Source organism: Daucus carota, chromosome 6, assembly GCF_001625215.2.
Source record: "Daucus carota subsp. sativus chromosome 6, DH1 v3.0, whole genome shotgun sequence".
NCBI classification, from domain to species: domain Eukaryota; kingdom Viridiplantae; phylum Streptophyta; class Magnoliopsida; order Apiales; family Apiaceae; genus Daucus; species Daucus carota.
In genome coordinates, this window is record NC_030386.2 from 27778114 (window position 1) to 27803765 (window position 25652).

At 35.8% G+C, this 25652-nt stretch overlaps 3 protein-coding genes, 1 long non-coding RNA gene and 1 other non-coding gene across 5 annotated transcripts; 4 read left to right on the plus strand and 1 right to left on the minus strand.

The window, feature by feature from the left end:
- Positions 1-233: 233 nt before the first annotated feature.
- Positions 234-7770, plus strand: LOC108227524 (protein TOPLESS). Its single transcript, XM_064079472.1, has 26 exons — positions 234-431; positions 1004-1108; positions 1255-1434; positions 1584-1701; positions 1791-1945; positions 2329-2506; positions 2588-2711; positions 2820-2929; positions 3032-3197; positions 3277-3386; positions 3498-3567; positions 3650-3723; positions 3825-3920; positions 4011-4106; positions 4236-4363; positions 4485-4719; positions 4801-4959; positions 5042-5134; positions 5313-5459; positions 5536-5646; positions 5740-5919; positions 6254-6382; positions 6483-6578; positions 6691-6879; positions 6965-7131; positions 7391-7770. The coding sequence occupies exons 2-26, from the start codon at positions 1029-1031 to the stop codon at positions 7602-7604; spliced, it is 3405 nt and encodes a 1134-aa protein (XP_063935542.1). The 5' UTR covers positions 234-431; positions 1004-1028; the 3' UTR covers positions 7605-7770.
- A 2976-nt stretch (positions 7771-10746) lies between these two features.
- LOC108192957 (uncharacterized) lies at positions 10747-15928 on the plus strand. Its single transcript, XM_017359507.2, has 10 exons — positions 10747-11185; positions 11544-11609; positions 11904-12084; positions 12284-12480; positions 13435-13485; positions 13570-13661; positions 14086-14204; positions 14724-14815; positions 14915-15019; positions 15679-15928. Exons 1-10 carry the CDS (start codon positions 10865-10867, stop codon positions 15814-15816), a joined length of 1362 nt encoding a protein of 453 aa, XP_017214996.1. The 5' UTR covers positions 10747-10864; the 3' UTR covers positions 15817-15928.
- Positions 15929-16341: 413 nt separating this feature from the next.
- TRNAR-UCG (transfer RNA arginine (anticodon UCG)) lies at positions 16342-16415 on the minus strand. Its single transcript has one exon. It is a non-coding gene; the product is annotated as a tRNA-Arg (tRNA).
- A 4743-nt stretch (positions 16416-21158) lies between these two features.
- On the plus strand, positions 21159-21973 carry LOC108226668 (VQ motif-containing protein 11). Its single transcript, XM_017401661.2, has one exon. The coding sequence runs from the start codon at positions 21189-21191 to the stop codon at positions 21801-21803; it is 615 nt and encodes a 204-aa protein (XP_017257150.1). The 5' UTR covers positions 21159-21188; the 3' UTR covers positions 21804-21973.
- Positions 21974-23049: 1076 nt separating this feature from the next.
- LOC108227138 (uncharacterized) lies at positions 23050-24098 on the plus strand. The gene is made up of 3 exons (XR_001807807.2): positions 23050-23177; positions 23543-23688; positions 23797-24098. It is a non-coding gene; the product is annotated as an uncharacterized LOC108227138 (long non-coding RNA).
- The last annotated feature ends 1554 nt before the right edge of the window (positions 24099-25652 follow it).

The window sequence follows — 25652 nt, forward strand, 5'->3', positions numbered from 1 at the left end:
TCCAAATCGATGCATGGACTTATTCTAGCCGGCTCACGTGGCCATTTATAATTCATCTATCCTATTGATAAGCACTTGTAGCTATCATGACGAAATGCTGGTTCAATTATCACTCGTGGACATTGCCCTCTCAATTAGAATGATAAGTTATCTTAGTTATCAAGCCTATAAGCACTGAGTCTTTTGTATCTGTCCCCCCTCTATAAAAATCTAATTTCCCTGAGAGTAATGTCATGGTTGGAGTTGTACTATCTATCTCTAGTATTTTAATTTCTTGCCCACGATAGACTAGAGAGAGAAAATAAACCCCATATTTATTGCCAGAAACAGACCCATCTATACACACATAATATATACAAGAGAGAGAAAGTAGAGGGAGATACATCTCTAGATTGAAAGAAAGATCAAGTCTTTGTGTTGGGATCATCTCTGTAAGTCCCATTTCATCTTCAACATATACTTACACAAACTCATATACTCATGTTTGTATAGAATATTTGCTTTAAGGTTTTGTGCTTTTTAATCTCTCTCTCTCTCTCTCTCTCTCTCCTTGACTTGCTTTATCGAGATTTTTAAGCATTTGCTTTCTATCCTTTGTTTGTTTGATTCTTGTACCTTTAAAGTTGATTGCTTTCATGCTTCTGATTCTTTAAAGAACCCTAATTTTTATAATTTTGGGGGCAGCTTTTAGATTCTTGATTTATGTCGGTGCATGCTTCAACTACATGATGATGATGATCTGTTTTTAAGTGGGTTTTGTGTTATAAAGTTTTTAAGATTAGTTTACTAATGATCTAGGTTTAGTGAGTCTTTCAAGAATTTATTGTGCTTTTTATTAAAAATAATGTTGTAGCTTGTTTTTAGCAATAATAGAAAAGATCTAGTACTTTGAGTTATTTAATTGAGCTAGTGGTAGCTGACTTGGTGTTTATATAAATGTTTTGGGGGTTTACAGATCTGGATATATACTTGCTTGCTTGATTGATTGATTAGCTTTTTTCAGAGTTGGAGGCGGTGGTTTCGACACAATGTCCTCTCTCAGTAGAGAGCTTGTGTTCTTGATTCTGCAGTTTCTTGATGAGGAGAAATTTAAGGAGACTGTTCACAAGTAGGTGGATTCGTTTGCATTTCATCGAGTTTTCTTTTTCTTTTTACACGTGTATCTGACTTTTTTTTTCCTTTTCATTTTATTGTTTGTATGAGATGAATGATTGTATTTTTTATCTTGCGTAATTGGGAATTCTATGGTGATAGGCTTGAACAAGAATCTGGGTTTTACTTCAATATGAAATACTTCGAGGAAGAAGTACATAGTGGGAACTGGGATGAAGTTGAGAAATACCTTTCGGGCTTCACAAAGGTTGATGACAACCGGTATTCAATGAAAATCTTCTTTGAGATAAGAAAACAGAAGTATCTAGAGGCACTGGATAAGTAAGTATTATTAATTTTCTGCTAGATAGATAAGAATAAGGATGCATTTTATTATATCAGAACATTTATATCCTTAAGTGCATATTATGGAACATTATATATTCAAAAATACTAAGAATAGTTATACTTGGGGATACGATCTTTTACAGGAATGATCGGTCCAAAGCTGTAGAAATACTGGTAAAGGATCTTAAAGTTTTTGCATCATTTAATGAAGACCTTTTCAAAGAGATTACTCAGCTTTTAACATTGGAGAATTTCAGGCAAGTGGTCTAGAATATTAATTTGTCAATGAGTAGGAAAAAAACAAAATAAAAATCTAATTTGGAGTTGCGTTTATTGTTTTTGTCAGGGAGAATGAGCAGCTGTCAAAATATGGAGATACAAAATCTGCGAGGGCAATTATGTTGGTCGAGTTGAAGAAGCTTATTGAAGCAAATCCCCTATTTCGTGAAAAATTGCAATTTCCTAACCTCAGAAATTCGAGGCTGCGTACTCTCATTAACCAAAGGTGACTTCATTAAATTCGATCACTACTAACTTTCAAGATTACCATACATGGATAGGAACTATGTTACACGGAATCGGCTAAAAGTGTCCAACATGGATACATGTCCGAGTGTTGGACTCGGCAATATTTTGAAAATTTTACATGTTTTTGGCCTAAAATAAGTGTCCATACCCATGTCCAAGTGTCGAGTGTCTGACATGGGTACTCGAGACAAAATGAAGAGTCGGGGTAACATAGGATAGGAATCTCTGGCAAACAGTAAATACTGTCTTTCAGTTGTAGCCTACGTATTGTCAGCTGCAGAGACTGATAGTTGTCTCGAGGACAGTTATCGTCTTCTTCTACATTATCAGCACTTAGAACTGACAGCATGCTTCTTGCAGTCTGAATTGGCAGCATCAACTTTGTAAAAACCCCAGACCAAATCCAGATATCAAAACTTTATTTGTGGATCATTCCTGTGCACAACCAAACGGTGCACGTGCTCCATCTCCTGCCCCCAATCCGCTGCTTGGACCTTTGCCAAAAGCTGGAGGCTTTCCTCCTCTGGGTGCACATGGGGTTTGTATTTTGCATAGATATTAAACTTAACAGTTCAATACAATTGGGCAATAATCTTAACTGGCGCCCTTTTGTTTCCAGCCGTTTCAACCTGCAGCAGCACCGGTTCCAACGCCTCTTGCTGGCTGGATGTCTAATCCTCCTACAGTTGCCCACCCCGCAGTTTCGGGTGGAGCTATCGGTCTTGGTGGCCCGTCAATGCCAAGTATTTCTTTATTTACTATTTAAATGCTGTTTGTGGTCTTGCCAGGCTTCATATGTCATCCTGATTGTCTGATTAATAATATCCTGTTTTTGTTTGTAAATCATACAGCTGCTTTGAAGCATCCAAGGACGCCACAAACAAATCCTTCTTTAGATTATCCATCTGTAGATTCAGATCACGTTGCGAAAAGAACAAGGCCTCTGGGGTTATCTGATGAGGTTATTATATAGTGGTTTCATTTTGTTTTACCCTGCAGGTGCAACTCTTTGTGCTACAAATATATGATGTCCTGATATTCATTTTGTCTGCACTTCATTCAGGTGAATCTTCCTATCAATGTGTTACCTATGTCATTCTCGGGCCATGGCCATAGTCAGGCTTTTAGTGCACCCGATGACCTGCCCAAAAATGTCGCACGAACTCTAAATCAAGGGTCCTCTCCTATGAGCATGGATTTTCATCCAGTTCAGCAGACTTTACTTTTGGGTAAACTTGCAGATATTAGTGTTTATTTTATCTATATATACATTTCGGGATACTAATATTGCTAGTAATGTTTCCCTAGTTGGCACCAACGTGGGAGATATAGGATTATGGGAGGTTGGGTCCAGAGAGAGACTTGTTCTCAAGAACTTTAAAGTTTGGGATCTCAGTGCTTGTTCGGTGCCTCTGCAGGTCCCTCTCTTTACTGATCAGTGAAATATAATATCGTTTAAGTATTGTTGTGTAGAATAATACTTTGGCTATGGTAATAGCTGACTCAGTTATGCTAATAATTCTAATCAGGCTGCTCTAGTTAAAGATCCTGGCGTTTCTGTGAACCGAGTGATTTGGAGCCCAGATGGTTCATTGTTCGGTATGTTATGTTTATAATTGTAAGTTACCAATATTAAATAAAGTTGAGGATTTAGTATTTTGTCCATTCTAAATTTCAATAGGAGTGGCATATTCAAGACATATCGTACAAATATATTCTTATCATGGTGGGGAAGATATGAGGCAGCATCTGGAGGTAGCATGTCATTCTTGTCTACCACTCGCTTAACCTTTTCCTATATCCTGCTTTGTATTTTTCTTAGAGCCACTGGGTAATACTGGTTTCTTTTTCTTTAGATTGATGCTCATGTTGGTGGAGTAAATGATCTTGCATTCTCTCATCCCAATAAGCAACTCTGCGTGATAACCTGTGGGGATGACAAGACCATTAAGGTTGGTTTCGCACAAAACATATCTACCTTTGCTACTAACCATATATAAAGATCAATAGTATCAGTCCCTTTACATACTTTTTGATTTTAGGTTTGGGATGCTACAACTGGAGCAAAACAATACACTTTTGAAGGTCACGAAGCTCCAGTTTATTCTGTATGCCCTCACTACAAAGAAAACATTCAGGTATAAGATATTTAGTTAAAATATTTGACTCTGGTAATCTCTTGTGCTATTTTTCCAGTGTCTTTTTGTCAGGAACCACTTTTCTAGACCGGACTTGTGCCTAATTATCTATATCCCTTTTGTTTTCAGTTTATATTCTCCACTGCTCTAGATGGTAAGATAAAAGCATGGTTGTATGACAATTTGGGCTCTCGAGTTGACTACGACGCTCCTGGTCGGTGGTGCACAACTATGGCCTATAGTGCTGATGGAACAAGGTTAATTCAGCTAACTTGTTTTGTTTATGCCAGTCTTTTCGGTTGTTGCTAAATTTTAACGTCAGTTTTTTTACCTATTCATTATAAGAGGTTAATTCTGCGTGATGCCATCTTCTTGCAGGCTCTTTTCATGTGGGACTAGCAAAGATGGGGAATCACACATTGTTGAATGGAATGAAAGTGAAGGTGCTGTAAAAAGGACATACCTAGGCTTCAGAAAACGATCTTTGGGCGTTGTGCAGTTTGATACAACAAAAAATCGTTTTTTGGCAGCTGGGGATGAATTTACCATAAAATTCTGGGATATGGACAGTGTTCAAATTTTGACAAGTATTGATGCTGATGGAGGTCTTCCAGTAAGTTTTTACTAATATAAATTAAAAGCTACTGTGTACGTTGCAATGCCCAAGTGTATCATTGATAATATTATTTCCCAGGCAAGTCCACGTATCCGCTTTAACAAGGATGGTTCGTTGTTAGCTGTGTCTACCAATGATAATGGAATCAAAATTCTTGTAAATTCCGATGGCCTTCGGTTGTTACGCACAATTGAGAATCTATCCTATGATGCTTCAAGGGCTCCTGAAGCGCTGAAGGTAGCTGATTTGGAGATTTTTTTCATTCAGTTACGGATTTTTAAATGCCTCCTTCATACTCATAAGTCATATCTTTGTGCAGCCCTCAATAAACACAATATCTGCAGCTGCTGCTGCTGCTGGTACTTCAGGACTTGGGGATAGGGTCTCATCTGCCGTTGCTATTTCTGCAATGGTTCGTTACACTCTCTATTAATTAAAATCAGAGTTTGTCTTACACAATTTTATCACAATATCATTTGGTTATACATAGCTTTTGCAGTTTTCTCGTATAATTTTGTTGTAATATTGGTGATAATGCCATAATATATAAGCAGTTCACTTATCATCTGACTTGCCACTGCATATGCTAGAATGGAGATGCCAGAAATTTAGGGGACATTAAGCCGAGGATCACTGAAGAATCTAATGACAAATCAAAGATTTGGAAACTCACAGAAGTCACTGAACCTTCCCAGTGTCGCTCAATGAAGCTCCCTGAAAATATGAGGGTGACTAAGGTACATTGCCGTGTTTTCTCTTGAAGCATCTAGTGACTGGTATAGATCTCATTTGCTTACTTTTGGTATATTACAGATATCAAGGTTGATATATACAAATTCAGGTAATGCTATACTGGCATTAGCATCAAATGCAGTTCATCTTTTATGGAAATGGCAGAGAAGCGAAAGAAATTCAAATGGCAAGGTATAGAGGGATGTATAAAGTTTGTCTACTTGCAAAACTTGCCTCCTTGATTTGATTTAAAAGCATCTTATAAGTGGATACATTTTGGTATAGGCAACAGCTAGTGTTTCCCCTCAATTATGGCAACCATCAAGTGGCATTCTAATGACCAACGACATTGCTGATTCAAACCCTGAGGATGCAGTTGCATGCTTTGCATTGTCCAAAAATGATTCCTATGTGATGTCAGCATCAGGAGGAAAAATATCTTTGTTTAACATGATGACTTTTAAGGTAACATATAAGAGCGTTCTGTGTATAAAAATGTACTCCCTCTGTCCCATTTAATTCTATACGTTTCTTTTTCACTGCTCGACACGCACTTCAATGCTCTTGTAAAATATAGTTCTATAACTTATTTTTAAAATTTTCTTTTTCTGAATAAAAATATCATTCAAACTTTTATTCAGAAAAGAAAAATCTTAAAAATAAGTTATAGAACTATGTAAAACAGGAGCATTAAAGTCCGTGCCGCGTCCCCGTCCCCCAATGTATACAACTCAGGGGGACGGAGGGAGTAATTTTTATTTATACTCCTTACTCATCTTCCACTTCCGGACAAGTGCAGACCATGACTACGTTTATGCCCCCACCACCTGCGGCAACATTTCTTGCATTTCATCCTCAAGACAACAATATTATTGCTATTGGCATGGATGACTCTACTATTCAGATATACAATGTTCGTGTGGATGAGGTATTATGCACTTCCCCTAGAAGCTACAGAAGTTTGTAGATGATAATAAATTCCTTGATTTTATAATGGGTGCTTGATGCATATAAATTTATGTTTGAAGGTCAAAAGCAAGCTTAAAGGTCACTCTAAAAGAATCACTGGGCTTGCTTTCTCTCATGTACTGAGCGTGCTAGTTTCTTCTGGAGCAGATGCTCAGGTTGACAATATAATTAGTTCTGTTTAGGCGATTGCATTTATAAAGTTGTCAATCTTTATCATATAACTTCTCTGTATCCATACATTATTCTCAAATTCTGCTGTGCCTCCAGCTTTGTGTATGGAGTTCAGACGGATGGGAAATGCAAAAGAGCAGATACTTGCAGGTTCCAGCTGGAAGGACTGCAACAGCACAGTCAGACACTCGAGTACAATTTCACCAGGATCAGTTGCATTTTCTTGTTGTACATGAGTCTCAACTGGCAATATATGAAACAACAAAACTAGAATGCGTGAAGCAGGTATTTATACTATACAACTGCACTTTGATACATGAACAACCTTTAATATTTCAGTCTTCGTCACCTGAATCCTCTATTTTTTCAGTGGGTCCCGCGAGAATCTGCTGCCCCCATATCTCATGCAACGTTTTCATGCGATAGTCAGCTCGTATATGCCAGTTTCTTGGATGCAAGTTTGTGCATATTCACTGCTACTCACCTTCGATTACGATGCCGTATAAGTCCTTTGGCCTATCTCTCACCTAATGTCAGGTACTTTTATAGCTTAGCTGAAACTAATCGCCTTTATGTAGTTGTGGTAATTTTCTTAAGCTGAGGGGTTGAACAGCGAAGTAGAGAACTTATCTCTGACAAGTCACTATACTTGATAAAATGGTATTTTATATACCATTAAGCAAAGTAATATTTTAAAGCAGCTGTCAGAGAGTAGTTTAGAAGTTTTAGTCTATGCTGGGCAATGTCCAACTTCTTTTCTAATCATAATTTACTTCGTTTCTTACTTTCTTGGTAGCAATGCTAATATCCATCCACTAGTGATCGCTGCACATCCACAAGAACCGAATCAGTTTGCATTGGGTCTATCAGATGGTGGAGTACATGTATTCGAGCCCCTTGAGTCTGAAGGCAAATGGGGTGTGCCTCCACCAGCCGAGAATGGGTCAGCAACCAGTGGCACAAATACCCCTTCAGTTGGAGCTTCAGGCCCAGATCAACCACAGAGATGAGATGTACCTGAGCATCAAAATACTCTGCTTGCTGTTAATCCTTAATTAGGTACCAATCTTTTATGGTTAGCGAAAGACTTGCAGGGTTGTAGATCTAACATGTTTCTTCTAATTAGTATGTAAGTTAAAGGTTTTACAGTAGTAATAGCAAATTGCTCTTTCTGAAGTTTCTCCCATTTGCGTTTCTTCTAGCTTTGAGTATCGTCTTTCAGTTGCAACTTTTGTTGCGTGAAATGACTTTCCCGAGGTCTTATTCAGTTCATTATGGGTTGGATTATGCTTACCCTACATGAAGCTGAACTTTATTTCAATTTTTGGTTTTAGATTTTATATATTTAATGTCCAAGTTATAGGTAAATCTTACATAGCTGCAAACAAACTTTAAAAAATTAGTAACACTGATCTGAATCAATTTTTCAGCGGCTAAAATAAAAATGACATTTAGGAAAAAAGAAGAGGAGAAGAACAGATCGGGGTTTAGAAACCTTCTTGCCTTTGTGTACAAGTTTTTACCAAGGTTTAGCCTGCCATGAGTTTCTGATCCAGCTAAGACAGCAATTTATACATAATTTTTTTAGCCTATTTCATCACTTTCTTGATCTGAAAATGTTAAGATCTGATGGTCGAGAATCGAGAAAGTGCCCAATATCTCACAAAATGGAGAAGGAATGCCCCAAATATCAAAATGAAAGTATTTTTCTTATCTGGCAAAAAAAAGGGTAGCATTCTCAATCTCTTTCGTGAACATGCTACCCGATGTTACGTTTTAAATGTTAATATGATATTTGGGGCCTTATTTCTCGAATTTGTGATAACACCCAGGAAAATCCTCCAAATCCTCCTCGTATAGTTCACCTGAGGATGAAATGTATAGTTCACCTGTTTCGGTGTTTAATCATCCATTTTATCGGTCATTATATATGGACTGAGATGCCCTTTGTAACGGAAAATAAGTTGCAAACACGATAGCATATACTTGTTGGCATTGGTGTCTACATTCTTTGATGTATGAGAACCAACATAAAAAATCAACTCATCTTATAAGCTTCTTTAACACACACATACACAATGACAATCCTTAGGAAGAGAGCTGATGAAGCATTGGCGATTATTGAGATAAGATGCTGATGGTGTTTTAGGCGTCTAAAAAATTCACACTCAACTTCTCTTTTAGAGTCGAAAACACTGCAGGAGATAGATGCAGGACTCAATGTCCCCGTATCCAACAGTATGTCGCAAGACCATAGAATCTCCAACCTCCAGGCTTTGAAGCTTGAAGAGTCCCATAAAATTTCAAGCACAAAAGAACACTCTCCAGGAGTTTCTGGATTCTCATAAAATTTCATGGTCATACATTCAAATGATGCCAATCAGATGCAATTTAAAAATCTGCAGACTTTTTTAACAAGTAGAAAGACAGAACTGAATTTATGCAATTTAAAATTATTGATAACTAATCCAGTTTCAGAACTACTATATTTATGCAATAACAAAACAGAACTACATGAACATTTAATTGTAACATCAACCTGATTCTTTCAGTCATTCCTGCTAATTCTATTCTATATAGACTTATGTATGCAAAGTATGTGTTGTAGCAGAAAGATAACATCAAAAGCTGCATGATATGGATGGACTCATAATCATCACCTAATTGCCAACACAGTTTGATCTAGAGAATTCCCTCATCTGCTCCAAGAAGCCGCGGTGACGCCAAACAACCCCCTTCTCCCTGATGTCCTCGAAGATCTCCTTCCAGGCTTGGTCCAGACGAAGCTTTTCTCCCATCAAGTGCGCCATTTTTTGCCTCAGTCGCTGTTGCACAACTCCTCTGGCTAAAATACATCTATGAGGATCACTCCGTAAAATCTCCAGCAATTCCTCTCCATAAGTATAATCAGGATCCCTGCCCTTGTACAGCTTTAGAATGCACCTGGAATCATGGACACTAAAACACTCTCCAAACGTCTCTGGATCCCCATCCAGCTTCTTCATCGTCGATTCTATCCGCCCCATAGCCAATCCCATCTCATACATATAAAACTCCTTGGCAGCCCTAGTCTCATCATACAAAGTCCTCTTCCTAGCCACCTTAGGCATTTTATCCACAAATCCGACACTCGAGTAATCCAAACCAGGCTCCTCATTAGATTGATCTTCCCACAATTTCGCCAACACTTGAGTACATTCTATGTACAAATCCACATCATCCTTAAACAGAACCTGAAACTCCAAATCAGCTTCTTTAGCAGTCATCCTCTTGTCATCACAAGAAACAATCACCTCACAGAACTTGATCAAGACACTGAAACTCTTATCATCCTTCTCAATACATCGATTTCGAATCTTGTTAAAAAACTGATTCTTCCAGTCTCTCAACAACCAAGAATACTTATCATCATCATCCTTTTGCTCAAAGACCATGTCTTTTGGCAAGAACTCATCAAGGGCAAGCAACAAATCTTGATGGCCATCAACAAATAAATCCTTTAGTTTCGAAACTAAAAAACCACCATCTTGCATCTTGTTGCTACTATTTAAAGCACTCAAAATACTGGCGAACTGGGAATACTTAGAAGGCTGATCGACAAATCTTTGCTTGACAATATGCACGAATTCTATAGCTCTCTCGTAACTTGCTTCCATTGTGAAGACTTGTGTGTGAAGCAATGCGAATGATTGAAAATATTGGGATGAGGAGACGCAAGGGCTATTTATAGGTGGGATTTCCTAATATGAATATGCCTAGGATTTGCACTTTCTAATATGAATCTGATTAGGATTTTGAACAGGCCTATGAGGGAAAAAATAAAATAAAAAATACTCCCTCCCGTTTGAACGCGATATAATTATATAATTTATTCATAAAATTTCTTTTTTAAATAAAAATATAATATAAATTTAAATTAAATTATAAATATATATTTTATAAAAATATTAAAGTGTGTGTCGCGTATTGAAAATATATATATAATTGACAGGGTAATTGGTCGGGACATATTTTATATTAGAAAAATATATAAATAGATAAACAAGTATAAAAATTGTAAAGTATTTTAAGTTACTACTTTAATACTAAGTCGAATAAAAAGTTATAAATAAGCAGGAAATATAAATTAGAACACTCTCAAATATTTAATCGGAGAAAAGATAAAAATTGTGGACTTGTTTATAGAAACCCTACATTTTGACCAGTGATTACACGACGGAAAAAAGCAAAACCTTGTCTTCCCCTTATCGGAACCACCAGGCCAGAAGAAATGGCAGCGACAATATCGATGGAAATAGCCGCAGCCACCTTTCGAACATTTGATATTTTACATACTTCTGCTGCTCGTCGTCAGCCTAATCTTCGATTTTTACAGCTGAGTAGGAGGACCAACAGGGCTGTTCATTCACTTGCTTCCCAAATTACATGGAAATCAAACCCCTACTCTTGTCGGAGATTTAGGTTGTTCAGTACGGCAGCTACAGCAGCTGGACCCACCACTGATCAAGATTCTTCTGATGTTCTTACCAAGATTCCTCCTGATAATCGTATCCCTGCTACTATTATTACTGGCTTTCTTGGTTCCGGAAAGGTACCCTCCCCCCCCCCCCTCTCTCCCTCTCCCTCTCTCTCTCTCTCTCTCTCTCTCTCTCTCTCTCTCTCTCTCTCTTGTGTGAATGGATTAATTTAATTAGACCCTTGTTTTAAGTACGACCAATGAACATCAAAGTTGCAGCCTTTTTCATTTTTGCTGAGGAAATTTATGTGTTTGCCTCTTTTGACTTTAACATTTATATGAGTAGTTGTATGTAGTTTAATTTTGTAAACTGTGTACCTGTTCCTCATAGTTACCTTGCGTTTTTTATCGGATAATGCCCTGTTGTTTGTTATGAATTGAAGTGATGAAGGTCTGTTTGATATATTGACACCGTTTGGATGGTTTTGAACAGACTACTTTACTCGACCACATCTTGACTGCTGATCATGGGAAACGCATTGCAGTTATTGAAAATGAGGTATGTATTATCCTCTTTGTTATCAAATATAATTGATTTTGGTAATACTATAATTTTGTTACTTTATTTAGCTAAACCTTATTTGCTAGAAGATTGCTGTTGGGCATAAATTATATCACTTCTTTGTGACTTCTTTGTAATTTATGCACTTCTTTGTGACTAATGCTTTGGGCAAAAATTGTAATGAATTTTTAATGTGTAAGTGTAAGAGCCAACTGGGAAACTAAATTTTGATCGTAGGAGTACTTGTGAATGAGGGAAGATATTATCTTTTTGTCTGGCTTCTTTTTGCAGTATGGTGAAGTGGACATTGATGGTTCTTTGGTTGCTGCAAAAACTAATATAGCTGAGGACATTGTTATGCTCAATAATGGGTGTTTGTGTTGCACAGTCAGAGGCGATCTTGTTAGAATGATAGCAGAATTGGTCGATACAAAAAAGGGGAGATTTGATCACATAGTTATAGAGACTACAGGCAAGGATTTTCCTGCTTATTAAGAGTCTTCTGACAATAAAAGTTTGTTGAGTTAACGTTTCTTTATGCTCCTACATATGTTACATGAATATAACTGTTGCTTTAGTTTCAAAGGGGATTTTTGTTTTTTGTGGCCAGATTTTCTTGATATATGGTCGTATAGTTGCACTTAACAAGCATATGTATTTAAAATCTGCAGGACTCGCAAATCCGGCACCCATTATCCAAACATTTTATGCAGAGGAAGAGATATTCAACAATGTCAAACTGGATGGTGTTGTAACTCTAGTAGATGCAAAGTTCGCCACTATTCACCTTGACGAGATCAAGCCAAAAGGAGTTGTCAATGAGGCAATAGAGCAAATAGCTTATGCTGATCGCATTATAGTTAACAAGGTACCTTGCTGGGCTGCTCACTTAAACATACGAGCTCTCTTGTTGTTTAGCTCATCACATATAGATTTCCTATACGTCCGCAAATAATTGTCCCCATAATTAACACAATTAGCAGAAGCATGTATTTGTTTCTATGTAGTGTTAGTGAATTTCATGAACAGCTTGCATACCTGATCAAAACATTACCACAATGGATATAAGCTTAAACACCAAGAATCAGGACAGGGTGGTTGGAAATATATCTTAGAGATCTCTTAATAGTTCATTCATTTTGTGGGCTATATGGCACCTCCTTTGCTATCTCCAATTACAAATACCACAGCTGTTTGATTTTGATTTCTTTTAAAAGTTCATTTGGGTTTTGGAGTACTTCCGTAGTCTGAAAGTAGGTTCACATTTTGAACCTGAATGTGTTTCCGCCTTTGTTATGCTAACCAACAAATTGGCTCCTCCTTTGCTATCTCTAATTACAAATACCATGGCTGTTTGATTTTGATTTCTTTTAAAAGTTCATTTGGGTTTTGGAGTACTTCCGTAGTCTGAAAGTAGGTTCACATTTTGATCCTGAATGTATTTCCGCCTTTATCATGCTAATCAACAAATTGGTTATTTGTTATAAAATCAGATTTGCTGAAACAATAACTTTCTAGTAGTGACTAATGAAGTTGAGGTCCCTTTCGCCACGGCCCAAATTAATTAATCTAAATAATAATAAATTTTTTATTAGTATTATGTTTGACGGGAAAGCGGTTAAAATAATTTTTTATCTAAGTTATAATATTTTTTTATTAAAACGGGACCACAGCTTAAAATAATTTTTATCCAATTATAATTTTGTTACCTCTGTAGAAAGCTATAACTGCTTAAAATAATTTATTTATTGCTGGATGTAGAAGTTCACCTTATACACTTTGTTTAATTAAATTACTGATCTTTCTTCTGTATTGATGATAGACTGATCTTGTTGGGGAATCAGATATTGCCTCTTTGACTCAGCGAATAAGAGTAAGTCCCCTTTATTGTAGCTCATTGCTCAGTTTCTTCAGTGCATTGTTTGTTGAGATCCTCAAAATTTAACAACTCTTACAGATCATAAATACGATGGCTAATTTGAAGCGGACAGAGTTTGGGAAAGTTGACCTAGACTATGTCCTCGGGATTGGAGGTTTTGACTTGGAGAGGTTATACTTATTTATTTTATTGCCCACATTTTGTTAATAGTTTTACTTGTATAGTTTAATTATGCCTATGGGGCCAAAAAAGCAGCATTTATAGTTTGGTTATATTATGTAAACATGATCTCCATTCACTTCTTAAATCTGTGGAGTCGTTTGGTTATATTATGTAAACATGATCTTCATTTTTTAAATTAAACTCATGTATAAGATTTTTATAGTGTATGCCTATGGGGCCAAAAAGCAGCATTTATAGTTTGAGGACACTGTTCTTTTCAGTGATATAAATATGTCATTGTGCTTAAAATTAGATATGTTTGGTTTGCTGGAATACTTCTAGTAACATTTTATCTATATGTTTTGTCCCTCTTGTCTTTTGAAGCTGAGTATAGAGGAATATAGTTACCTTACTTATCTGAATTTTTACTAGGATTGAGAGTGCTGTAGAAACTGAAGGTTCAAAGGAGGATCATGGCAGTCACAAACACGATCATGACCACCACGACCATGAACACGACCATCATGACCATGGCCATGACCACGGACATGGTAATTCCCTTGCTAGCATTGTGATAGATAGTGATTCCTTTCCCTGCGTGTTTACATATACTATAGATCTATAGGGCTAAAAAGATATCTTTTTAATTAATCATCAAAACATTTTAGACAAATTTTTTAAATAAAAACTCAGCTGAATTGGAAGTACCGAAGTGGGACTCTTTTTTATGTGTTCGTGGAATTGAATATTTGATCCTATTTTTTGCTGTTACCCTTAAGGAAGGATTCCCCCCCCCCCCCCCCCCCCCTCCTCCTCAAAGTTGTTGCTTGTCTACCTTAAAATAATTCTAAACTATATGATATTTACTTGCCTTCACGATGTCAGGGAGTTGTCGATTCATTTGTGTGTATGTATTAATATGTATTCTTCCTTCAGATCTCCTTCCCTCTTCAAAAACATTATCTTTCTTGTTATAGTCTTGTTTTTCTGGTTTCTAATTATGATATCATATTATGTTGCTCTTCGTCACTTAAAGACATGACGTACTGCACCTAATTACTAATTTGCAGAACATCATGATCACCATTCCCATGATCACACTCATGATCCTGGTGTCTCTTCAATGAGCATAGTGTGTGAAGGAACCTTAGATCTCGAGAAGGTTGGTAATACTTATAGTCGATTGGAATGTTGTAAAAATTGGAGCTAGCCTGGTAGGATCCAGTATAAAAGCATTGCTAAATATCCTATAAATCTGCAGGCTAACCTGTGGTTGGGTACATTGTTGATGGAACAATCTGAAGACATATATCGAATGAAAGGCCTTCTTGCTATCGATGGGATGGATGAGAGATTTGTCTTTCAGGTGAGTAGTACTGTTGAAGTGCATCTCATTTACAATTTAGTTCTCCAACTGGCTATTTATTGTCTACTAATACTTTGAATACATATCCTATTTAGTTATAGACCTGGTCAGTGATTTAATGTGCTTTTATTGCCAAGATGTGATTACTATTCGTATTCAACCTTCCTAGCCCCTGTGTATTTAATTTTCCTACGAGGAAAGGACTGGCCAAAAGTTCAATAAGAAGCCTTTCTAAATAGAAATGTTCTCTCCATTTATTTTAAGCATTTTCTGATTATCGTTCCCTCTTTACATGCGCCACCCTGTGCCAGCAGCTCTTTTTCATGCTTAGTAGAAAGGTAGCAAGCTTATGATTTAAGAAGTAAATAGTTTCTGCACTTGGACTTGTATGCTTGATTTCCTTTTAGTTAGTTAACCTCAGGCTACCCGTAACCCGTTGTTGACGATCTGCAATGTAAATGCTACACTTTTAAAGCATAATTGATTACATGATGTCAGATGGTATTATTAAAAACAACCCAGTACCTTTTTTACTACTAGATTTTTTTTCTGTGCCATTTCCTGGCATGTTTATGAAATCTTCACTAGTTTATTGGTTATCTTCCCACTTGCATGTTGTCATCGTCACTTACCTATCATTGAATTAACGTCTGGAACAGGGTGTTCACGACATATTTCAAGGTTCACCTGACCGGCCTTGGGAGAAGGACGAACCAAGAGTCAACAAGGTAGTGTTCATAGGGAAGAACTTGGACAAGCAGGAAATCGAGAAGGGGTTCAGAGCATGTTTGATTTAATTTTGTAATATAAAAATGTGGTGCTTGAGATTGATACTTGCACAGAAAATAAGAACATATTTCTGGACTTCATCAGGTTATATCTATACACCATGATCTTTTTGCTAATTCACCATGAATTTTATCTGATTGCAAGAGTTGTAGTAAATCAAGTTTGGTGATCATCTGATCCCTTGTATGAATCTCCATCGTGGACCTCTACAAGAGAAGAAAACTATTAAAGATGGACAGTTATAAATTTTTAAATGATGGCATGGAAGGACCAACATACAGTTACAATGTGAATGGCACTAAGATTGAACTTTCACAATGATTTTTTTTTAAAAATATAGTTTGGAGGAGGCATGGAAAAGATGTAAAGATTTAAAAACTATCGGTTGGAGGAAGAATTAAATATGTACTGCAATATGATGAAACAAGGAGGCGTGGAACTTTAGCATGTAAACATCATGTACTGATTAAGAAAAAATATCATGTAAACATAATGTTCTGATTAAAAGAAAAAATTGAATTTTTTTTTGAAAACGACCACAGTGGGAGTCGAACCCACGACCTTTTGATCCGAAGTCAAACGCGCTAATCCACTGCGCTATGCGGTCACTTGCAAAGTACTTCCCAAAAACCCATTAGGACCTTGATGGTCCTTAAGGAAAAACTTAATTCCTGACCCTGAGTTATTCTCTTATATATCAGAACTTACTGATGGTCCTTGCGACTGATTATAGTATCTTCGTGAGCATCAAAATAACATATAACTAAAGCTCTTAACCGCTACAAATCCGATCTACAAACTGGTAAAGAGCATTAGCCTTATTCATATTCTGAAGAATGCAGCACAGACATTAACTTTAAGGTTCTCAGTTTCTCAGAGTCAGTTTAAAGTTCGCCTTTAGTGTCCATGACCTAACTGCATGCTGATTGCTGAGATAACATCACTGACTTATAATACTTTGGTTTAGGACTTTAGGGACATACTAACTTAGTAATACTTTGGTTTCAGGACTCTGCCTAATTGAGAATGAGATCATTCTGAATTTCTGATCAATACTCTTCTTAATATACAAGGGCTATGATAAATCAGTTTCTAACTTATTTTTGATTTTAAATCAGATTTTTATTTATCACATAAACATATATTTTCTCGAAATCGAAAACCTCCTAAGGCCCAACAGAGTACAGACCCAAGGTTCAGAAGTTTACCGACTTGGAAACTGTTAACAAGTCCCCGAGTCCATCAACAATAATCATCTGAACTCTGTAGTTTTCTGCTAGTAAGGCCCATGTTTATGTATGTATTAAAGCAACACCCTCCTTTTCCTATATACTCAAGCCCAATATAATTCTTACGACAAGTAAAAGTGTGAAGAAAGGCTGTAAATTCTTGGAGCCAGTCATGAATCACGCCTTCTCTTTCGTTGTTCAAACTTCTGTACGATACGCCATAATTATCGCAGTTCATCAGATAAACAAATAAAAATTGTCTATATAGCTGACAGAATTATCGGCCGACCTCCACTTCCGACGCATAATGTACTTCATTTTCTGCATAAACGAGGCTATATTTTTTTTTAATAAAGTAACAAATTTTTTAGAAATTTAATTTGTATGGCAATTTTTCGTACTCTATTTTCAAGCGGAAGTGATTTTTAGTCCTTATTTTTTAAATTCGGTCTGCATAAATTTTCGCACGCATGACACATCGCAAAGTCTACCAAGGCAATGATACTGTCTTCCACACAAAAATCAAAACTTGCTTGTTACTACTGATCAAGTGTTCCCTTTCCCCCTCTCTTTATCTCTTGTCATTTTAAGAATTAAAGTTTGTCTGAGTTTAAGTATTTATGTACAACAAATTTGAAGATGAATAAATAAAAAAAAAGTGAGTACTGAACAGTAGTATTAAATTATCGAATTATTTAGCGCGTCATAAATAAAAATGTCAGAGAGATGGGCAGAGGGGTGAGTTGATCTGATGGGTGGTGAGGGAGAAGCAGGAGTATTAAAATAACAAGGCAGGTGAATAGTGAATGCAGGGGTCGCATGATTGACTTGTGAAAGCTGAGAGGACTAGTCGATTGAGTGAGTTATTGACATTTACAATTCTTTGCTTTTGCTATATATGGATGCTGCATATATTCATCTCCTCCTCAGTCCTCACTAATGTCAAAACATGCCATGCGAGTAGCATATGCCATTACCACTCATTCTATGCTTCCACACACATTTGTTTTCTTACGATTACATGTAATAACTGTAATTCGGGGTCAGTCAGGTCAAATCAAGTCAAACCAGTTATTTAAAAACTACTCCCTCCGTCTCTATTTACTTTTCCCGTTTGAAATGTCGAGACTCTTCATAATATGAGACAAATTACTAATTTACGTCTAATTTATAGGACTAAATATAGTCATGAGTTATCTTGTTGGATACGTATTCACGATTATTTTAATACGGTGAAGTTTTTATATTTAATACTAATACGAAATTAAAAATATTAACGATCAAAAGTGCGTGTTAGCAAACGCGTGATAAATACAAACAAGAAAAATATTAAAAAAACGGAGGGAGTAATATTTTATATAAATTGGGCATGTTTTATAAATTAAAGGATCTTTTTGTCATGTGCTCTCATGCAAAAACAGTGAACTCTTTTAATATTTTTTTATGAATATTTCTACATATAGAGCTATAATTATTGATGAGATTGTAGTTGATAAAAACTCTTTAAAAAATAAAGAATTTTTAACTTGTGTTACATTTCAATTCGTCTACCGTCTACGTGTTCAAACCGACCTGATTCTTATTAAACCGGCTCAGCTTACTAGTCGTTAAATTTGTTCAAGGTTATACAGGGTTCCGTTTATTCGGGTGACGCCAATCAAAAGATGAGTCGACGAAGACACATTTGATTGCTGTATTGAAATATTTAGCAAAAAGCAAATGATTGCAAGGGACCAGCTAAGTCCAAGCATGTACCGAATGTGAACAAAGAGAGCACCTAACAGAATGCGAATTTGAAAAGAAACGAGTGGGAATTTAAAAGAAGCAAGCACACAAAGATCCCGTGAAGTAAGAAAGTTGCAAGACGAAAGGAAAGCATGGCTGGGAAGCAAAACAAAGAAGACAAGCAAGCCAATAATACATAGGAGAAAAACATAAAATAAATATAGAGTAAAGCAAAGAAACTAGTGGATGGGTACTAGTTGAAACTAAAAAAAAGCAGGCGAAGCATAAATGGACAAGAAAGAAAAACAGCAGGTAAATAATCAAGTGAAACATGGCAGCAAGTCAGGGAAGGCAGAGACTCTTTTCTCATAATGCATGTCAATTTTCATTTCTACACGCAAAGCTTCCAAGGAATTTAAGGACACTGATATATCTGTGCTTTGCCCTTTAATTTTACGTTTTCCATTAACAGGATAATCAAAAATTCAATTCCTTTTCTATTACTTTAACATAATGTTTTTTTTTCTTTTCTTTCTAAATCCCTTTAACAAAATGTTGGGGGGAAAGGAAATCGAATCAAAAGACGGAAACTAGTGTAAATTTCGAATACTGGTAAAGATATTAATGTAAAATAAATTTTTATCAGTAAACTATCATAATATAATGTATACACTGTGTATATTTGTATATATATTTTAGACTGGTAGTTCGGTACACATTTTAGAACTCTTACGTTTATAAATTATTTTTTTCTGATAAAAATATATTATATGAATATTTGTTCATAAAAATATTTTTTAAAAAACTATATTAAAATTATATTTTATAATAATTTTAAATCGTGTCAAATAATATAAGATATATGTGAGTGGAATATATGGAGTATAACTTACACAGATTTCTGTCTGGGGGGATAATTTTATCATTGAACATAAAAGTTTAAATTAAAAAGTATTAAATTTCGCAGTTTGATTTAAAATAATTGAAATGTACGTTATTGCCTGAGTTTGGGCCTACATGAAGGATGCTCCTAGATGTAGGCAAAGAATAGGGGTATCTAGCTCTATCTCCAAGTCGTATATATTTACTACTGCCTGCCCTTCCCACTGCCTTCTGTCAAGCCTGGTCCTCTTCAGTTTTTTTTATGTGTCAAATTTGTCAACTCGTAACTTTATTTTTATTACTTATCATCAATTAAAATATATTGAGAAAAATAATAAATAGTGAGGTGAAACAAGGATAGTATACTCCATGCAAAGAGCGACTAGAGGAGAATGAACACAAGCCTACACAAACTGAGGCTGACAGACACTGCATGTATATTTTGGATAACTAAATGAAAATAAAATAAAAAAAGCAGCAGGGTGGTGCAAGTAGATGGCTAGATGCAGATGTTCTCTCTCGTCTTTCAATCTCTCCTTTTCTCGGACTATCTGACACTTACAATCCTTATATTGCTGTCACCCCCCATCTCTCCCCTAACATATTCTTTTTCTACCTATAATATAATATCCTCCTTTGTACGTGTAATTCCTCCTAACCAAATGTTAATATTTGGATTAAGTAGTATCAAATTAAGAAAATAAGTAAGATAAAAGTGAAAAATAAAAAAATGATGATGAAACCGGTTGATAGTATAGTGAAGCAAAATAGGGACAGTAATTGATTTTTATATTATAAAAATTTATTATATTCAATATGTTTTAAAAGGTAAAGCCCAGCTTTTCGTCAAAAAAAAAGGTAAATAATTATATAGGACATCCAAAAAAAAATGCAAAGAAATTGTTGGAATGAAGGGGTAGTTTATAATTACAGAACTTGCAATCGTTTTTTTTTTCTAATTTTTTTGATTTATTTTAAAATAAATAAATAAATTTTCTGATGATAAATCCTGCATCATAAACTTTTCGAATAGAATCAAGGATGGATTCCCAATTTTGTTGACAATGCCTGTGAGAGGCTAATCCATCTCTACACTGAAACTTTCATGCTGTTTGTATAAACAAGTTATTAGGAGTATCTAATTTACAAGTTAAAATCGGAGAAATTAAAAACTTTATTTTGTAATAAATTATTTTTATTTTTAATATTATGATTTTATAAAAATATAAAGGACCACTTTAAAAAATAAACTATAATAATTTATTATTATATTAATATTTTTTATATACGACAAGTTGTTAACATCAGAAAAATTATCTTAATATATAAGTTAAAATTTATTTTTTTTTCAATTGCAACTAACTTATCATTTATAAGTAATAAATAAATTTTGTAAATTAAGTTAAATTACATTTTAATTTATTTAAATAAAAAGTGATAATTATCGACCAATATTTGAATTCTTGAATATTTCAAAATTTTAAGAAGTCATTGGAGTAGTATTTAAGGTCTCATAATTTTCCATCCATCATTCAATCTCTTTCATGGCATCTCCTTCCTCTTACTCTCACAAACCTAACGCCACCGTGTCACCAATAAATGCCGGCGCCTTGGACTCCACTCCACCACCCAACGCCACCACCACCACCTTCGTCCAAGCCGACCCCTCCAACTTCCGCGCCGTCGTTCAAAAACTCACCGGCGCCCCCTCCGACCCCTCCACCCCCAAGCTCCCCGTCACCCTCCCCTCCCGCTTCCCCGCCGGCAAACCCACTTCCGGCGAAATAGGCCCCCGCAAACAGCCCTTCAAGCTCCAAGAACGCCGACAAAGCGGCAAAAAACTCGAACTCCAACTCAACAACAACGACAACAACACCACCAGAATGTCGCAAGGCTTCTCCGCTTTCTCGCCGAGACAGAGAATGATGATGTTCTCTCCCGTGTCGCCGCTAGACATGCTGATGCTCGCACGTGGGAATGGGAGCAGTCCGAGAACACCCATGTCGCCGATTGAGCAAGAGGAGCGAGCTATAGCTGATAAAGGCTTTTATTTGCACCCGAGTCCACTCACTACTCCTCGAGGCAGCGAGCCCGAGTTGCTCCCGCTTTTTCCTCTTCACTCGCCTCGACTCGCCAACGACTCGTCTTCCGCGTCCTAGACTTTCTTGCCGCTTCTATTAACTATTGTCATCATGTAGTAATCTCGAATAAAATGTCGTGTATTTTAGTTGTAGTCATTTTGTTTTCTTTTTTTAGCAATTGATTATATATTTAAGTCCACTTGTTTAGATTTTCACTTTTGCGTAAAATTTATGCATGTTTTTATTCCCGTCACGAGAACAGTATTTTCATCTATTTTGGTTTTCTTACTTATAATTTGTATCTAGTCGTTCGGATAAAAAGAAGAGAGAAATGTTGCATTATTTTTTTTGTTAAACCGATTTTTGAGCCAGCTTATGCGTACTCGTCTAATCCGAAACGGACACAAAAGGCACAGCGCAAAAATGAAAGTACCCATAATGAGAAACGAAATGGCAAAGCCGTATTGCCCCACACGGTAAATCCTGGCTATGAAATCAACAAAAGTCGGTACATTGATGATTAAAGGTTAATCAGTAATTAATAGCTTTCGGTAACGGCAATTATTACATTATTATGTGATAATAATGAAATCTAAGACTGAGAATTTCATGGTATCTGGCTTTAATGTAATGAGAGAGTTGCATGGTTTGTTAGAGATTGATCCTTGAATAACATTAACACCAAAGCTAGTTTGCTGAAACAAATTACTGCCTAACAGAATACAGAGAGAACACACTTTGTTTGGCAGAACAAAGGGACATCTAACAAAAACTTCCATATCGTTTCATCGTTTAAGTACTTGCAGTTACGTAACTCCAATCTCCCATTTTCACCTGCTTTCTGTGCACCTATACAACCCAGAAACCCAAAATTTGCCTTATTTACCAAATACCATAATGTCAAGAAATGTAGAGGAAATTAACGGTCTTAATTACAACATGGATGTGTGTGTATTTGACATAATCAAATATGGAAGGAATGTAGAGGAAACTATCATAATTACTACATAAATGTGTGTATGTTCGACGTAATCAAAGATATATATATATATATATATATATATATATATATATATATATATAGAGGAAAGTTATTTGGAGTCCTATAATTTGTTGGAGTCTTGGAGTCCCAATCCAGACCCTCCATTTTAATTTAGATCCAATGGCTGATAGGATATTTGATTTAATTTTTTATTTGAAAATATTATATTTTGTACACACAAAGCCACGCTTTTGTGAGTATGATTTGTAGGGTGCTTAAGTCACGCGGCAGTTACAACTGCTCCAGCATTTTCAGGAGACTGCCAAGAAGAATTGTCCTGCACTTGTTCGTTCAATTTTTTTTCACCTTTTCGTTCTTTGATACTTAGCAGGCAATATATATAACTCATGGAGCAATCTGTGTTTTTCTCCGTAACAAGTGTCTAATGTCTAATAAGAAGGGTGAATCATGTAAGTTCTGCAGATTTTTTAATGCATCTTTTGTCCATTTAATTCATGTAGAGTTTCGCAAGATTTTCCTCTAATAATTATGTGCGGGACTTGTTCAAGGTTACTGTATTTTGCTCCCTTCGAAATATCATTCCAAAGTAATTGTGTTTTTTTTTTTGTTCTGCACATGTGTTTATTTGTTTCTGTAAAATAAGGTTTTTTTTTTGTTATGTTCTGCACATGTTGTTATGTGCTTCAGCAGAATATGTGTACTGCATTTTTGATTTTGATATTGATAACATGTCATACGAGGTTCTATTCTTAACTTTCTTATCATCATTCTTGTGATCTTAGTTGCCTAATGCAGAAACTATTTGGTTATTTAGGAGCTGTTGGCTCTTGAAAAGCGCGCATTGGACATGTGAATACTAGAGTAAGCGAGGAAGTTATTTCGAGTCATCTGAAGCAACATAAGTATGAAGTATCTGCAACATCTGATTTGCAGGAGCTAAAACCTTGCTGCATATGTCAGGTACCAGTCTTTCTCACTTCATAGTTCCTCGCAAAATATTTGTATATACCTTATAATGTTTTGAGGGATATGTGAGTTATATAAATTGCATGATATCTACATTTTCAGGATGAGTACAATAATGATGATGATCTTGGAGAGCTAGTGCTGACATAGTTTTCATGTGGAGTGTATCAAAGGATGGTAACGCGCAAGAATTTGTGCCCCATTTGCAAGACAACGGCAATGGGTGAGAAAGAAAAAGTGTAGATCTTGGTTTCTCGTATTAACCATGTAGAAGTGACTATGGGTTACGACGTATCTCTCACTTGGAGTGGTTCTTTGAATCAACTAAATGAAGACTATGTTTTACCCACAAGGGTGCTTTGCATGAGAGATTTGCATGTGCCTCTTTCGTACTTTTTATTTTTTTTTTCTTAGACTTGTTCTCCTTTGTGGAAAGATTTTTGTAACTTATAAAGATAAAGTAGAAAGTTAATTCAAGACTCTTGAGTATCCTTGTTTTGTCAGTGACAAAACCCAAATAGCATGATAGTTGTAATCTAGAATTCTAGCACATCCATCCTAAAAAAAAGATCGATAAAGTGTAATTTGAAAGACACATTAAAAAGACCAAACTTGTTTCCAAAATAACAAACTAGTAGCCTCATTAAATGTGATACAAACACTAATAGTGTAACTAATTATGGACATTGACAGTATCTTGCAGAAGTATAGCAAACATCAACATTATAATCTACACTGCATAACACCAAAACCAAATTCATTATCACATAATCTGCATCTTCAAGATTAAAACAATTAAAAAATGCAGAACATAACTACAAACTGCATGTAGACTATGAAAAATCAAATCAAACACAAAATACCCAAATATCAGCAAACTGTTCTGTAGTGTTTTAACACAACACTCATTATCCAAATAGTTATGGCCATTCGTAGAGGTCTAAATCTATTACATATGCTTGAAATGTCAAGTGAAGAACACACACAAGCCAACTCTGATTTTTTATTGCCTTTGTTGGAAGAGCTTGTGACACTTTATACATTCAATTTGTACCCATTCAGCAGTAGAGCTATCAGTTTCATTGTAACTAGTCACCCATGCTTCCCACGACAATCCACTATTATCAGGCCAGTAGACGCTATCAGTTTCAAGCCATTGAAAACCAAACTCTATATATTATATATCATCACTGAAAATGAGCTTATAGAAATCAAAAGAATAATTTATTCTGCTCCTCGAAGCGACAATCCTCCTTTCTCTAGTTAATGCCTGGTTAGGCAGAAGCGTGTCAGTTGGTGAATAAAAGCTTTGCCAAATCATATCACCATAAGCTTTGCCTTTCAGTGTATGCAGAACAAGATTGCCAGTTACTTGAAGTCTACTGCTTCTCCTTCGCCCTAATCACAGTTGACAGTGGAGATTATTATACATTTGCAAGACACGTTAAAAAGACCAAACTTCGTTTTCAGAATAACAAACTAGTAGCCTAATTAAATGCATTACAAACACTAATAGTATAACAAAATATGGACAGTGGAATGTCATGCACAAGTCTATGAAACATCAACATTAAAACTTACAATGCATAACACCAAAACCAAATTTATTATCACATAATCTGCATCTTCGACATCAAAATAGTTAAAAAATGTAGAACATAATTACAAGCTGCATTCAGAACATGAAGAATCAAATCAAACACAAAATACACAAATATAAACAAACCGTTCTGCAGCGTCTTAATGCAGCACTCGTTATCCAAATAGTATTGGTTAGTCTTATAGTCCTAAATTTAATATATATGCTTGCAATGTCAAGTGAAGAACAACACATAGTTACATTTTCTATACAAAGCCCAAAAGAAATTTCAAAACGCCACCACAAAACGGAAACGACAAAAATTTCAAACTGTTCTGTAGTGTCTTAACACTACACTCATTATCCAAATAGTAATGGA

What these genes read in the sequence shown, in the direction of transcription:
- LOC108227524 (XM_064079472.1), top strand. Translation starts at nt 1,029, where the DNA reads ATGTCCTCTCTCAGTAGAGAGCTTGTGTTCTTGATTCTGCAGTTTCTT. An exon ending in TTTAAGGAGACTGTTCACAA is followed by an intron (nt 1,109 to 1,254) that starts GTAGGTGGATTC and finishes CTATGGTGATAG; the next exon opens with GCTTGAACAAGAATCTGGGT. An exon ending in ACTACAAAGAAAACATTCAG is followed by an intron (nt 4,107 to 4,235) that starts GTATAAGATATT and finishes TTTTGTTTTCAG; the next exon opens with TTTATATTCTCCACTGCTCT.
- LOC108192957 (XM_017359507.2), top strand. Translation starts at nt 10,865, where the DNA reads ATGGCAGCGACAATATCGATGGAAATAGCCGCAGCCACCTTTCGAACA. An exon ending in ATCGCATTATAGTTAACAAG is followed by an intron (nt 12,481 to 13,434) that starts GTACCTTGCTGG and finishes TATTGATGATAG; the next exon opens with ACTGATCTTGTTGGGGAATC. An exon ending in TGGCCATGACCACGGACATG is followed by an intron (nt 14,205 to 14,723) that starts GTAATTCCCTTG and finishes ACTAATTTGCAG; the next exon opens with AACATCATGATCACCATTCC.
- LOC108226668 (XM_017401661.2), top strand. Translation starts at nt 21,189, where the DNA reads ATGGCATCTCCTTCCTCTTACTCTCACAAACCTAACGCCACCGTGTCA.